The 16,148-nt window shown below is 37.8% G+C and overlaps 2 protein-coding genes across 3 annotated transcripts; one reads left to right on the forward strand and one right to left on the reverse strand.

Moving 5' to 3' along the window:
• Positions 1 to 1,818: 1,818 nt before the first annotated feature.
• On the reverse strand, positions 1,819 to 3,971 carry LOC143617097 (uncharacterized). Of its 2 annotated transcripts, none has more exons than XM_077089753.1 (2): positions 3,851 to 3,971; positions 1,819 to 2,839 (listed from the first exon to the last, which is right to left on the reverse strand). In XM_077089753.1, exon 2 carries the CDS (start codon positions 2,763 to 2,765, stop codon positions 1,989 to 1,991), a length of 777 nt encoding a protein of 258 aa, XP_076945868.1. In that variant the 5' UTR covers positions 2,766 to 2,839; positions 3,851 to 3,971; the 3' UTR covers positions 1,819 to 1,988. The 2 variants fall into 2 exon arrangements, with proteins under 2 accessions (XP_076945868.1, XP_076945867.1); XM_077089752.1 differs by having other exon boundaries at positions 1,819 to 2,848; positions 3,851 to 3,960.
• A 4,312-nt stretch (positions 3,972 to 8,283) lies between these two features.
• On the forward strand, positions 8,284 to 10,684 carry LOC143617101 (flavin-containing monooxygenase FMO GS-OX-like 9). The gene is made up of 7 exons (XM_077089756.1): positions 8,284 to 8,950; positions 9,049 to 9,119; positions 9,198 to 9,356; positions 9,446 to 9,528; positions 9,683 to 9,818; positions 9,928 to 10,101; positions 10,180 to 10,684. Exons 1-7 carry the CDS (start codon positions 8,404 to 8,406, stop codon positions 10,381 to 10,383), a joined length of 1,374 nt encoding a protein of 457 aa, XP_076945871.1. The 5' UTR covers positions 8,284 to 8,403; the 3' UTR covers positions 10,384 to 10,684.
• Positions 10,685 to 16,148: the final 5,464 nt, after the last annotated feature.

Raw genomic sequence — 16,148 nt, forward strand, 5'->3', positions numbered from 1 at the left:
TCTGTCTGTGTTACTTCACACAACAAAACATACTCTTTCCTAGCTTAATATTATTATATGAACCTAATAACCAAAAAGCTACATGTTTTTATGCTCAATATAATACTATATATCTTGACCTTAATTAAGTTTTTTTTAATGTTTAAGATTTGAGACAATACTGTAATCATATACCATTTATTATAATTAATTTATAGAGATATTATGTATAGATACCCTTTCATCATCCTTATATGTAGGCTACTCTTGTACACATTTTGATATAAGACAACAGCAGATTTTACAGTAACCTCATTACAACACTAATGCGCGGAAGCATATGTTGCTCTCATAGATCAAACCAAAGTTGGACTAGCACACATTAATACGATGAACTCAATTTCAAGGGTCGGTGTCTAAATTCTATGTATCTTGATATTTCAGAATCTATTATTGGGAGTGGATGTTGCAATCCTTAAGGGTTGGGTGCCCACCAAAGAGAGACACCATAATGTCAGTTTTCCTACTGGTATTGTTGGTTTTTATTTTTTCAATTTTGTTTGGAGTAAAATGATATAAATCATTAAATGCATTTGTTCATTGTAGAAGTTCTGGACTTCTGGCTGCTACCTGTCTCATTCGACCTCGAAAACTGGGCCGCACTACAAGGTCTAACTTAAGATTTTCGGTTCATGTTTAAACCCGCCAGTTTTCACCATATCCATTTTTGTCAAAACTTTGTTCTGACACGAACCAAAACGACCATTGTTTTAAACGAAACATCCTACTCAAACCCATTTTGAGTCGTTGACCAACCCAACCCGACTGTTTTGCCATATATATTTTCAATAATGTTTCGGTTAGTCTAAACTAAAGGTGGCAAATGGGTTGGGTTTGATCGAACGAGTCATGGGTTGAAATAAGTCATGGGTCAAAACGAGTATGAGTCAGAATGAGTTTGGGTCAAAACGGGTCAATTAAAAAAAGGGTTGTTTTGGTTAGGGTCAAACAGAACGAGAATAACGGCGGAAACATTTTAGTTTTTTTAGATTTTTTTTTTTTATTTATATTTAAAGTTATAATTTTTTTCATTATTTTTTTTGAATTTTTTTAGGGGTTTTCTATTAAGGTAAAAAACCCTCAAAAAAATATTCAAAAATAATAATAAAAAAATTATAACTCAAAATATAAATCATAAACAAAAAAAATAAAAACACAAAAATGTTTCCTACGTTGTCCTCGTTCAATTAAAAAAACATCTAGAATCGAACCGAAACCGAAAGAATCGAACCGAAACCGAAAGAATCGACGAAAACGAAACAAAGAAACAAAAAGCCAAAACCGGACCACATCAATCGAAATCGAAAAAACCAATCAAGACGAAACTAAAAGAATTCAAACCGAACTAAAACAAAACTGAAAAAACAAACAAAAACGAGTCCGGAATAGACCAGAAAGAAACAAAAGAAACCAAAACCAAACACGTCACGGGTGAAAACTCGTGTTGGCTTGAAACCTGAACCGAACCCGTTCCAATCTGAAACTTGTTTCGTGCCGAAATCTGTCTTTTACGAAAACTCATTCCGATCCGAAACTTGTCACATTTCCTTAGGACACTAACCCACATCGACCCGAAAATAAAAGGATAGAATTTCAAATGACTCATTTTGACCCATTTAGTTAAAACCTTTTACCCAAACCAACTCATTTAACTTTTAAAACAACTCAAATTGACTCATTTGAAAGGGTTTGGGTCCATAGTCTAACTCTCAACCAGCATACCTACTATTCAAATTTGGTAACACCCCAACTATATTGCCTTCACTAAAACATTACCATAAAAAAATCCAATATCATAAAGTAAATAAAGAGTAGAGTCTTCTTTTTACAAGCATTGAGCAGTAACATAACACCAGATACTTTATGTTTACATCCCAAAGTTTGAACAAGTTTAAAACTTTAAGCACAAATACTAAAAAGAGGTCCAAAATCAAGAACCAGAAGCCACCTCAAGTGATGATTTCTCTTACCAGCCAATCAAGACTCGGGTACGCGAAATAAAGAACAAGAAAAGACGGAAGAGCAAACAAAATTGTGATGAGTATATACACAACCAAGATGATTGCACTTGCGGGTATTGCATACAGAACAATCAGTAGAAATATCAACACCAGCGGAAGCTTAGCCATTAAGTGAACAAAATAGATTAACGACTTACGAATGGTCGTCTGCAGCCTCTCACCATGGGACCCACCTTGACGGTTAGACTCACCAACACGTGGCCTCGCCAAACCATTACCATGGCCATGACCGGTAACTAAACCTCGAGTCCAAGACCAACCAGGGCCCGGTACATGGTCATTACAAGAAGACAGATGAGATTTGACCCGATCACCATTCAAGCTCTCAACCATCCAAAGAAGAAAGTAATTCTTTCTCGGAAACTTTAGATTACCTTTATAAACGAGACGAAACGATAACAAGTTGCACCATGGGCAAGATATGAAAAAAGGGAGTTGGATTGGAAGAGTGGGTAGCTTGACAACAGCCCATTGCAGCCCGAAAACACAGTTTTTACAGAGTGTGTGCCCACACCATAAAACATAAGGCACATTTTCCACAATATTGAAAGATTCCCAGCAAATTGGACACTCTAAACCTTCTTCCCTGCTGTTATTTACAGAGATCTCATCATCAGAGCAGTCTGAAGAAGTTTGCCCAACCCTTGCGGAGTCAATTCTCGGTCCAGATGCCCCCGTTATAGCTTTCGACCCAAAACCCCACATATTATATAAAGTATAAACACTATATCTTCTTCACCTTCTACAGAATTATTAGCAATAGTTGTTCATATCCACGCCTGCAACATCTAGAAATGTTAACAATTCCATTTTGTTTCAGATTCATATGCTGTTATCAAACAAATTAAAAGTAGGGCTGTAAACGAACCAAACAAGACCTTGTTCATGTTCGTCGGTTAAGCTTTATCGAACCAATGAACAGTTCAAAAACAGCTAAACGAATGAAACTTTGTGTTCGTGTTTGTGTTCGTTCATTAAGAAAACGAACTTGTTGGTGAACAGTTCACGAACACAAATAAACACAAACTATGTTTTATTTGATTTGGCTAACCGAGAATGGTCAGTGTCAACGATTCGGTCAAACAACCAACTTTGTGGTGGTGTTTTCTTAACATTCATATTTATATGCTAAATTTACATATAAACTAATCACATAATACTCATATATATCTTTGTTTTATAGATAATAAATTTGCTTAAATCTATATGATAAGAATACAAAAGTCATTAAAGGTATTAAAAACCGTTAATTTAACAAACATAAACAACCAAACATTGACAAACATTATTCGACGTAGACAAACACATTATCAAGCATTCACAAACACAATTGAACGAACATGGGCTCTGTTCATGTTCGTTCAGTTATTAAACAAACAAACTTCCCGCCAAACAGTTCATTGAACATTCAGTTCATTTACATCCCTAATAAAGAGATATTAACACTATTTACATGTGAAGTCCAAAACCGAACCAATTATCAGTTAAAACAATGAAATGTAACTTCAGTAGAGCACGAAACTGAAACCGTGTAATAATAATGTTTTCAATAGGCAAAAAAAAAACCCTAAATATAATAAAAGAAAAAAACAAATCATATCCAGAGAATCAGAACATATTCAGCAAGCAATCTATCTAATCCAAATCATATAAACGTGCATCGAAACAAAATTGAAATAATATTCAGCGTTACTAATAAAAATTAAAAACCTAACCAATTCCTATCACATAATAAACAATTAAAAGCTAAAAGCAATCTAATTAGACTTAAAAAATATAAAATCGTTTACCTAAATCCGTTGGATATACGCAATGGCTGTAATGATTAAACGATGAATTAGATATATATGTGTATATGAACAGAGGACGTCGGCAAAGAGATATGACAGACAACGACCACTTCAACACCACTTAAGTGTGAACTCTCAAGGATCATGAAATGGATCTGCTACGTCGCGGCCGTACGCTAGTTACTGTGTGTGTCAGTAATTTGGGCTGAGTTATAATCCATGGGCCTGATGAGCCTAAGTATAACAGTCCAATTATAAAGACCAAAAAGGTCAACTATACTTTATTTTATTAGTAGAGACATAGGTGCATAAAATACCCGGTACCGGTTCTTACCGTACCTGAATCGCGAGTACGACCTGGTATTGGGTTTCTCCTCAGACCTGTATGCCAAAACCGGTTCCACATTTACTCGGTAAAAACCCGACCCTACCTGAAACCCGGAAAACCTAGTTAAATACCCGACTATACTCGGAACTGGTTTCTACCCGACCCGGTTTTCACTTTTGTTGATCATACCCATAACCGGGTGGTACCCGGCTTGTGCACCTTTTAAGTAGAGGTGGTCATAATGGTTTTTTTTTATGAACCAGCTCCTGAAATGATCAACAAAAGTCAAGAATCGGGTCGGGTAAGAACCCTTTATGGGTATGGTCAGAGTTTTGATTGGGTTTGCTGGGTTTTTATCAGGTTTTGGCCGAGTCAGGTTCGGGTTTTGACAGGGTAGGGGTGGAACTGGTTCCACGGGATCTAGGTACGATTTTCCAGAGGAACCAAAACTTTATTTGTACTCGCAGGTCGGGTAATACTAGGTCCAATTCCGGATTAGGCACACCAGGTCGGATCCGGAACATGGTTTTTTGCCAACTTCTATGTATTAGTAGTCAACTTAACTAGTGTAAGAACGAAAGACATAATTTTGCCATACCCAACAATGTTCAATCATTTTTGCTTCTATGCTAATTTTCATTATTAAAATTCAATTATCACTAAAAAAAAAAAAGTTTCATAACGGTCCCATTTTGAACCCCCTATTCTTTTCTAAAAGCAAGATTCGAGTGGTTGTGTCACACACAAAAGTTGGATAGGAAGTATGTGATTGCGAAAAGAAAAATAAGAAGACACTCGCACATGATGTTGTATATATCGTAAAGCATATAGATGATAAAACGTCAGTGTGGATACATCACCAATATAAAGAAGTATCAAAGTGAATTGAGGGTATTCGGTTCGGTTTGTAAGCGTTATAAAACTAGTTAAAGCCAAACTAGTTATTTTTATACTCAAGATTTATTTTTCTTTTTTTGTTTATATTTTTTAAATATTTTATGGAGTCTAGTTCTTGAACATATACAAACAAATAATCCTTTGATACGAGTTGTGTTGCTATATTAGATTCTAAACATATACCAAATCAAACCTTAATCCTTAAATAGTTAAATAATCATTTTTTATTGGTTTTAACGTGCATGCGTGGACAGACTAGAACATGTTTTGGGTGAACATCCTTTTCAAAAGCACCCCTACACTTTTCCAATATTAAAGTTTCTTTATTCTCATATCATTTTCAGTTTTCACCTTTTTTTTTTTATCTTTTTCTGGTCATAACCATTCATATATTTGACCGATGCTCTATTTTTGCAACTCATTTTTTTTTCACTCAATATGTTTATTAGTTTATCACCTTCCACAACCAACCTCATTACCAACATTAAATTATTGCTAATTAAAGGCATAGCTGAGGTGTGATGGAAGTTCTTTAACTCACCATTTTCTTATAGATATCAGTTGATCGAGTCGTGTAAGATTTACGATCTAAAATCTTAATGTTTCAGTATATTTATAATGAGTTTTGTGGATTATCACACTTCTGACCTAAGTTTCCTCCATTGCCTGATTGAGTGTATCTGAGAATCTAATCTTCTTTCTTAGGCTAAGAATTAGGGATGAGCAAGAAACTGAAAAGACCAATTCGAAACTGAAAAAATCAAAAAAATCAAACCAAAACAAAATTTGATGGTTTGGTTTTATATTTTTGTAAAAACCGCACTAACGGTTCGGTTTTAGTTTTGCATGTAAAAAAACCGAAAAAAAAGAACCGAACCGAATTGCTAAATTTTTTGTTTTTTTATATTTTATATTAAGTAATTTATAAGAATTTAATAAATATGTAACTTCAATATTTTTGATCAAATGTATAATATTCTATTATTTTACAATTAACAAAATTATGTATACCTAAATTCATTATTTTTAATCAATTTTTTTTCGTCCTAAAATTCTTAAGCTCAAATGACAAAAACCGAAAAAACTGAAACCAAAACGAAATCCGAAAAACCGAAACCAACAAAACTGAAACCGAACGGTTTCAAAAACTCCAAAAATCAAGTTTTGGTTTTAACCAAAAACCGCACCACACACACCCCTATTAAGAATTAAAGAACCTAAATGGCGATGATCCAAAATCAACGGTCATGAAAGATAGCACAAGAAAGAGGGCATTGATTCAAAAACCTCCTTAGGTAGGGCTAGTAATGTTTGTAATTGTAATTAATCAACAAATGAAGCTTAGTCCATAAAAGTTAATACAAGTTTGTGAATATACGTTAACTATCACAAGATCATATTAGAGACCTGCAGCCTTATTACCAACAATAGTTTGATTTTGATAACTGGTTTTTATTTTGAAGATCGACGGTTGTATCCCATAAGACGACCCTATGCATTTGCAAATTCTGAATCAAACCATAACTTATCCTAACAATATTTAACCTTTATTTTTGAAAAATATGAATATTAGATCATGATCTAGGTCGTACATACCAAGATGGGTTAGAAGGTTGTATGACCGGAGTCATGATCAAATAATGAAAACCCATAAATTGTAACTTCTATTCCATTTATTAGGATTCTTTACCAATCCAACTTGTACATCACCTACACCTCTGATGTATATAGTTAAAAAATTCATTTACAAATCGACTAACTTCCTGATCCGATTCTCGCAGCCCTCTAGATTGAATCTTAACATGTTCCCAGAAATTAAATTATAATAAATTTTACAAGAATTTGAATAAAATCTTTTGTGTAGTGGAAGGACTACAAAAGAGGGTGATTTGTATCATATGAGTCCCGGTTAGTAAATGGTAGATTTTTGTTTTTGGAGTGTAATGGTGTTGTCTCATATACACACACACATATATATATATATATATATGTCTCTCTTTCTCTCACACACACACACCATATTATAATTATAATATATCCCAAACACAATCAGACGAGAAATACCCCCCTCCCTCTCCTCCCCTATCGCCTCACAAATCACCGGGTGGGGGCGGTGTTTGCGCCCCCAACTCGCCCGAAATCGCGCTGTTTATTCGCCCAATACGTTTGGCCTGAGAGTCATACATTAAGAAGCGTAGTCATCACAAAAACTAGAAAGTGTATATTTTACACATTAATCCTTTAATACATTAAAACTATGATAATATAAGCATTCTGAAAATGTAAAGATAAGTAACAAATAAGTGAAAAAAACACATTGTTAGTTAAAGATGGACTAGACCCCACAGAGATTGCCCCTACTTGAAGCCAAGGGAACATACTTGGACTCACCAACCCCCTTTTCAACAACACAATGTTCACTTATATGTTTTTTCATTATTTCCCTTAACCAATTACCAATTATGCATAACTATTATAATACATAACAAGAAATAGTTAATATATACACACAATTTCCCTTTGTTTTAATTTCAATTTAAAAATTAATAAAAATGCTTGTTTGATTTATAACAAAAGATAGTTAAAAGGAATGAGAAAAACATGACCATTGGACCCGAACCATTCAAGAAACGAAACGTCAACGTTTTATTCTATAATACAAAGACATATCTTGTTTTCTGTTCTTGCGTCACCTAGCGGCCTAGCACATGAAAAAATCGAGGTTTTTGCCAAAAAGAAAAATAATAGGATAATATAATTAAAGAAAACTACCCTGCGCAACTTCATGCTCCGTATAAATGATTTTCCATAAAATTAAGAGTTTAAATAATTACCATTCTAACATTAAAAATGAAAATATTTATAACCTAGTAGAGGCAAAAACTAGATTTAGAACCAACCACGTAAGAAGGCTTGCAAGACAAACTACATTGATGATTCTTGGCCCCAAATCTAACTTATGATCAAGTTGTGTCGGTAGCTAATAGCCATATACACTTTACTTAACAAAATCTACTCCTACATTATGATTACGACCCCTACGTTGGTACCCTTATAGCCTATGATTGCATGTCACACTATTAATAATATGTTAACAGTTCATGTACAATAATCATATCTTAAAAAAGAATTAAAATAAACTAATAATACAAGTTACAACCTACTTTTAGATAGACAATGTTGGAAGAATCAATCTTCCTCTTTGTTTACCTCTTTAGAAGCAATCTTTTTCACATAATAACTTTAGTATAAAACACCACACAACCTTCACACAATATGCACCCAACTCACTCATCTTTAAACTACTTCAATCCCATTTGCACACACTATGGTTTCGGTTAGGAATCCGCCTCGGTGCGTGTGTGTCATTGGTGCTGGCCCCTCGGGTTTGGTTGCCGCTCGGGAGCTCAAGAAAGAAGGACAAAAAGTGGTGGTTTTGGAGCAAAAACATGAAGTTGGAGGGCAATGGTTATATGATCCCAAAGTTGAAGGTCAAGATCCGTTAGGCGCGGGTTTAACCGTTCATAGTAGTATCTATGATTCGTTAAGGCTTACATCGCCTAGAGAGATTATGGGGTTTACTGATTTCCCATTCTTGATCAAGAAAGGTAGGGATACAAGAAGGTTTCCTGGTCATAAAGAACTCTTTTTGTACCTTAAAGATTTTTGTGATTGGTTCGGTTTAAGGGAGATGATTCGGTTTAATACAAAAGTTGAATATGTTGGGATACTTGATTATGGTGCATTTGGAGAAGATTTGAAATGGATTGTTAAAAGCAAAGTTAAAGATTCCGATGAGGCGGTCTCAGAGGTGTTTGATGCAGTTGTTGTCGCCACCGGACATTATTCCCATCCTAGATTGCCTTCTATCAAAGGTCATAATTATCTTCCTTCACACACATACATTAATGTATGTACTATGTACATTATATATATATATATTGATATATGTTTTTACTTTTAAACTATAAAGGAATGGATACATGGAGAAGGAAGCAAATGCATAGCCACCTTTACAGGGTTCCTGAGCCGTTTCGTGACCAGGTAACCAAACGATTGTTTTTAATGTGTGTGTTCACGTGCACACGTTTATAATAAGTCGAATACTTGCAATACTCGCAGGTGGTGGTGGTAGTGGGAAACTCATTGAGTGGGCAGGATATATCAATGGAGCTTGTGAATGTAGCTAAGGAGATCCATCTTAGTTCCAAATCACTTGATGTTTCGGAGGGTTTATCAAAAGTGATCTCTAAACATGATAATCTACATCTTCATCCCATTGTAAGATTGATATATTCATTTCATGACCATTTGTTTATTAAAAAAAAAGTGTACCAACCAGCCATTTTAACGAGGTTTTCGTGTAATAGATAGAATGTCTACAAGAGGATGGACGAGTTGTTTTTGTCGACGGTTCATGGCTCAATGCAGACACAATCATATACTGTACAGGGTAAATTACAGTTAAACAAATAAGAATATTAACTTTAGTCTTACACAAGCTTCATGCTTTAAATATATAAATACATGTATAAATTTTAAAACTTGTAAGGCTTAGAACTTAAGATATCTCTATGAAACGTATTGACACGTATTGTAACACGCAGGTATTCATACTCGTTCCCATTTCTTGACACTAAAGGAGCGGTAGCTATTGACGACGACCGAGTGGGACCGTTATATGAACACACCTTTCCTCCAAACCTTGCCCCATCTCTCTCCTTTATAGGCATTCCTAGAAAGGTAAACTTAAAAGCCATTTTGCTTTTCTTTACTTGTTACAAAATACAACTAATTTATATTTTAAAAGCTTGTTTCTTTAACTTATTTTGGTGGCCATTAATTGATGTAGCTTATAGGGTTTCCTTTCTTTGAATCACAAGCAAAATGGATAGCTCAGTTGCTTTCTGGCAAGAGAAGTTTGCCATCTAGAGATGAAATGATGAAATCTATTCAAGAGTTTTATAAATCTAGAGAAGCCGCGGGTATTCCTAAGCATAATACTCACGATATAGCCGATTTTGAGGTAACCAAATTCGTTTAATTAACTAATGGCTCAATAATATATATAATGTACATACTAATAGGGAGCAGTGTGATGTAGTATTGTGATAAGTATGGAGATTATGTTGGATTCCCTCACTTAGAAGAATGGAGGAAAGATCTTTGTCTTTCGGCTTTGATAAATTCGGATGTGAATTTGGAGACATATCGCGATGCATATGACGACGAAGAATTGCTTCAAGTTGCTCATCGAAGTCCTCATTTTACTCAACTTGAAGCTGAAGCGTTTTCGAATTCGCTTTAAATAAATTATGGGTTTGAAATCATATAAAATTATATATTATGATTAGTTTTCCACAAAAGGGCTTTTGTTGTTTTTGAAAGCAAAGATCAATGGCATTCTTTTGCTTTCAAAAGCAAGATAGCACGGCCAAAAAAATAGTTTTACTTAGACAACAACCCAACAAGGGCATAGTTTGGACTTGCAAGTGTACCTTGTTGAATTTTTAATGTTGTCCAGCTTCTTTACATGATTGCAATGTCAGTACTTTTGTTTTCAGATTTTTTGGTGCCTTTCCTGCCTAAAATGGTCATAAATTGGGGATGGCAATTATAGTTTTTATATAATCTACACACGCGCACGTACGTACGTACAAGATACTAGGGACTAGGGGCGTTCAAAAAAATCAATTTTAGAATACTCGAATTAATCAAATTGAATGAGTCGAACTTTAAAATTTTAAAGTTGGATTCAATGTCAATCTAGAAATAGGTTCAAGAAAATCGATTCAAATAAATTCGATTTGAATTCAATCCGAGTTCGAATCGATTTGATTCAAATTCAGTGATAATTCTTTTTAATTCTATTACTAAAAGAACTATAAAGTTAAACTTTTTAAACATCTTTAAAACAAATAAGCATTTAAAGTGACATTCAAAATATTCAAAGTGGTAACATCCAACATTCAAAATCTCATAAAACTTAACATCTCTCAGAAAATACTCCGTTTTTTATCCAGAGCTTGTTGTAAGGCCAATATTTGTGACTTGCGATATTAAATTACAAAACTACTTATATATTTTATGGTCAAGTGAATAATTAAAACCGACGAGGAAACCAGACACGAAACGAGAGCTTCGGGACGCGCGTTTAGCTTCAACGGGATTAGGCTTCTAGAATGTTTGTATTTAGCTATATATATGCATTATGTATTTCATTTTAGTGTGTGTTTGAAATATGTAAATCGCCACCCAATGGGAGCTCACCTTGGGTGGGTCGGTTCTTTATTAATATATTAATCTTTTATCGATAACGAGATCGTTCACTATCCATATTATCTTTATATTTTTGTTCGGTCGTTTGATTGTTTATCGAGAGCAAAACCGTTCGGTGGTCGTTTTGGGACCTACACTTGTAACCTATCTTTATTAAAGAATATCCAATTAGCACACTTTTTCGAGCTCTAGATGAAATATTAGGATTAAGCAAGGTTGAAAAACACACAAACAACCAAATGATCTTAAATGTAACAGATAAGGTTTAGATCCTAACACCATTTCATATGGAGATCTTCCGGTTAAAATAGACTATGTTGTTGTGTTAATCAAATACTTAAAACATAATCAGACCACAAAAACAAAGGAACAGTACCTCGTTGAACATTAAGGATCTAGCCACATCAAGTAAACGCCTGTTTTTCATTTAACACCACCATTCCACTAGGTGTATAACCACAAAATGTTTATTGAATAATTCTAGTAATCTTAAAAAAATCTCTTGTACTCTATTGTTCATAAACTAAAGTATTATTATCAGACTGAAAGCACTTAACGCTGGTATTAAACATGATTTTTTAACTGACTAACAAAACTTTCAATATTTAAAAAAATTCTCTTTTAGATTATTACAGATATAACGTGCCAAACCCGTTAACTATTTTATAAACACCCCAAAACACAATCTTCTTACCGAATACTCGTCCCAATACAGGCACAAATGTTTTTTAAGCTTCTCAGTCGGATTCATGTTTTTTTTCCAACCCCAGACGCAGATAAGGTCAAATTGAATGGGTTGACTAGGATGCACTCTAGTTCATTGAGAAAGTGCTTAGAGGCTTTCGGCCAATCGGCACAATGGAATTTGTGAATTTTCTTTAATCAAGTGGTGAGAGTTCAAACTTCATACTTCATTATTGGTATTTAATGCAATCATTTTACTTCTTGCCTTGCTTTTGTTGCCACTTGTCACTAGAGGTGCACAAATCGGGTTTTTTTAATACCCGGGTTTGGGTATGGAACCGGGTACGGGTATGAAGAGGTAGGTCCCAGCAGAGGTGGTTAGGACCCGCAAGACTCCTTAAAAGGAGACGTTTGCGCAGTTGAACACGCAAGACTCCTTAAACGGACGTCTGCGCAGTTGAACACGCAGACTTCACCATAGGGACGTCTGCGCCGCGACCTACCAAACCCGCAGGACCCACCACGCTCAGAGTTGTGACGACCTCACATGCGGTACGCAAGCTGGTCCCGCAGGAAATGCCTCCCTATGGTTTCCAAGTATCCGCCTGTTCCCGCAGGTGCGGATACCCGCCATTAGGGACTGGCCACCCGCGCAGCATGGCTACACGCATAAGGCTCAGACTCGTAATAATTCAGTAGTCACCTGAAGAAGGAATGAGCAAAGCCGGGAACATTCCCGCATAAAGGCGGGAGGGGGAAAACTCCCGCCTAAATGAGCCAGTCCGTATAATAATGGAGGATCTTTTGTGTGATACCTGACGAGGTATGGACAAAAGATCTGACCAACGATACGACAGCTCACTGACAGCAGCATGGCAGACAACACGCCACAGCACTGTGACCTATATCCGCCGCCTGCTCACCAACTCCTGCCATACCACGTGCCTAGCCTGTAGTTGGTGGAAAAGGAAAAGTGAACAGCACGCCTGGTCACTATCAGCCGCTACCTATCCACCAATTACCAGCAGAGCACGTGCGTAGGCCACAGTTGGCAGAGTACTAGGCCGGCTAAACCTCCTTGGAAACCCACCTTCGGCTATAAAAGACATCAAATGGTAATATCATTTCATCATCTAATATCTTGTATAATTTACCTGATAACTGCTCTAGTATTATTAATATACTTTTATATTCAAAGAGTAATATAGACTGATTCTCACGCCGGAGGGTGGTCACAAGGAGGAACCCCCCCCCTTTCTTAGTGACGAGCTCACGGTGTCTGTTTTGCAGGTTATCGGAAGAACCATCTTGCCGGAATTAACCCCTCGTGGGAAACGTCTCTTGGACCCTCAGGTTACTCGTAATCTGTCGGGGTTCGACTGGTGTTTCTTCATTGGCGCCATCCGTGCATAAAGCTAGAACTTTATTTTTCTCCAGTTTTTTCAAAACTTCTGGAAAGATGGTTAAGGATACTCCGGTCCCAAAACCGAGTAACCAAGAGACTCCGGTAAGTACGACCCCAGCTATAAGGGGGAATACCGAGTACACAAACTTTACGAACACTACCCCAGCTACCCAAGCCGGGGCAAGTGAAGTAAATAATCAGACACTGGGATTCACCGATACCCAGTTAGAAAATCAACAGACGAAGCTCCCCTGCCAAACACTCGATGAGGTTAAAGCGTGGGCCGAAGCACGTCAAGGAGAGTTCCAAGCTGAGTTGGATGAACGTTTACGTTCACTCCAACAAGTGGAAGAATTCGAATACGACGATGATTCGGAGGAATCCGAGGAAGACGCGAACCCTCGCCATAGGGCGAAAGGGAAGCGTAAAGAAACGGATTCCCAACCGAGAAGGCGTTTTGGAGAAGCATTCAGTCCAATAAACGTGGGCAACAGCCCACGGGACTTCTCCAGAACATTCACGCCTACTGCGGCAAGGGCGGGAACGTCCAAATTCGCAAGGGACATTGCTGAAGCAATCGCCCCAAGAAGTGCCAAACAAATGTCCAACATAGGCACGTATGATGGTATTTCTGACCCTGACGATCACTTGAACAGATTCATCGCGGGGGCGACCGTCAGTAACTGGACGGAACCCACGTGGTGTTATATGTTCCAAATGACGTTGGTCGGGGCAGCTAGAGCGTGGTTCGACCGTCTGCCGGTCCACCACATCTACGATTGGGCAGACTTCCAACAGAAGTTCAGCCAACACTTTAGTCAGCAAAGAAAGTACACTGAGGAGCAGTGGACAATCCTCAAGTGTGTCCGAGAGGAGGAAGAATCTTTGCCTGACTTCATCACTCGCTTCAACTCGAAGAAGCTAAGCCTGGGCAACGTTAGCGAAGATCTCGTTCGCGCCGCTTTCATCCAGGGCGCAAACGATCCGGAGCTCATCCGCACCCTAACGGGCAAAGATGGCATGCCATCCACATGGGATGCCATCATGACCGCAGCTAAACGCTTTGCGGAAACTGAGAGGCAACTGGGCAGAGATCTTCCGCAGAGCACGAACCTCTACACCCAGAAGACGAGGGAAAACAACGTCCTTACCGCCCGATTGAACAAAAAACGGAAGCTGGGCATTTGGCAGTCAAGGGTAAACTTTGACACCCCGTCCGGCTTCCAACATCGGTTAGGCGGAAGAGATAACATGAAACCGGAGAAGAACTCCAGGTGGACGCCACTCACAAAGAGTGTGTCCGAGATATTCGCCACGGAGGAGCTCCCGTGGCCGAAGGCTCCATACATCCGACATCGCCACAATGCTGACCGGAGAAAGTATTGTGATTTTCACAAAACCAAAGGTCACAACACTGAAGAATGCTTAGACGTAAAGGACTTGGTCGAAGCATTTGTCAAGGATGGGACACTCGCGCACCTTGTGGCGAAGTGAGCGTCGAGAAGGCTGATGCGCGAACCCCAGCTGGGGAAGCGCACGAATAAAATCGCAGCTTCAACGGAGACTACATACTGCGTAAACAACGAGATCCCGAACAAGATACATGTCGGCTCGATGGTGCTCCCATCCAAGCCACGTCTAATGGGAGCTCAATTACACAGTTTGTATGTAGATCAATTCCAAATTTGTAACGAAAAGGCCTAGAGCCACTTCTAATGGAAACGATTCTCCTTCAAATTGAAGCTGATGATTTTACATTTATATTTTATGAACTTTGCACATGGAGATGCCAGTATCCGCCACATCAAGTGAAGAATCGTTGCGCAGGGAAGGCGGCAAAACCCGCACAAACCCAAAAGCATCAAACCTTCACGCAGGTCAGTTAGAGGGGAAAGGTTCAGCCATCCCACTATGTGAAAGTGCCGGTATATCCGCATGAATCCTGGTAGAGGAAGCTGAACACTAACCTATTAACAACCACGCGTTGAACGGTCGATTCGAACACTAATGCCGGTAGTCATCGCACAAACCCAAAAGCATCAAACCTTCACGCAGGTCAGTTAAAGGGGAAAGGTTCAGCCATCCCACTATGTGAAAGTGCCGGTATATCCGCATGAATCCTGGTAGAGGAAGCTGAACACTAACCTATTAACAACCATGCGTTGAACGGTCGTTTCGAACACTAATGCCAGTGTTCACCGCATCAAGTGAAGAATCGTTGCGTCGGGAAGGCGGCAAAACCCGCACAAACCCAGAAAATGACAAGACCTTCACGCAGGACAGTTAAAGGGGAAGAGTTCAGCCATCCCACTATGTGAAAGTGCCGGTATACCCGCATGAATCCTGGTAGCGGAAGCTGAACACTAGATCATTAACAACCGCGCGTCGAACGGATAAAAGTCATTCTGAAAGGATAAGGAAAAACCTACGCGCAGGTCAGACATAGGTAAAGTTTACCCATCCTACCAAGTGCAAGTGCCGGTCCTATCCGCACACTTACAAAGGGGGAAGCAAAACTTCAAACTACTGTCAACCACATTCAAGGTTAACTTATTCTAAACACTTGGGAAATCGCTAATTTAAACTAAGTATGCAAGTCATATAAGGTTTATAAAGCAATGAACCCAAAGGAAATAACAGTCTTATCCGCAAAAAGATTTGTATTTCACAATATATATTACAAGAATGGCCGGGTAACTACCCGC

Source organism: Bidens hawaiensis, unplaced genomic scaffold (assembly GCF_021521415.1).
Source record: "Bidens hawaiensis isolate Kalapana, Puna unplaced genomic scaffold, B.hawaiensis_p1.1 tig00052210_1, whole genome shotgun sequence".
Classification (NCBI taxonomy): Eukaryota; Viridiplantae; Streptophyta; class Magnoliopsida; order Asterales; family Asteraceae; genus Bidens; species Bidens hawaiensis.

Bases quoted from the DNA above. Each gene is read 5' to 3' on its own strand.
- LOC143617097 (XM_077089753.1), bottom strand. From the start codon at position 2,765: ATGTGGGGTTTTGGGTCGAAAGCTATAACGGGGGCATCTGGACCGAGA.
- LOC143617101 (XM_077089756.1), top strand. From the start codon at position 8,404: ATGGTTTCGGTTAGGAATCCGCCTCGGTGCGTGTGTGTCATTGGTGCT. The intron at 9,120-9,197 runs GTAACCAAACGA...CAATACTCGCAG, and splicing joins CTGAGCCGTTTCGTGACCAG to GTGGTGGTGGTAGTGGGAAA. The intron at 10,102-10,179 runs GTAACCAAATTC...AGTGTGATGTAG, and splicing joins ACGATATAGCCGATTTTGAG to TATTGTGATAAGTATGGAGA.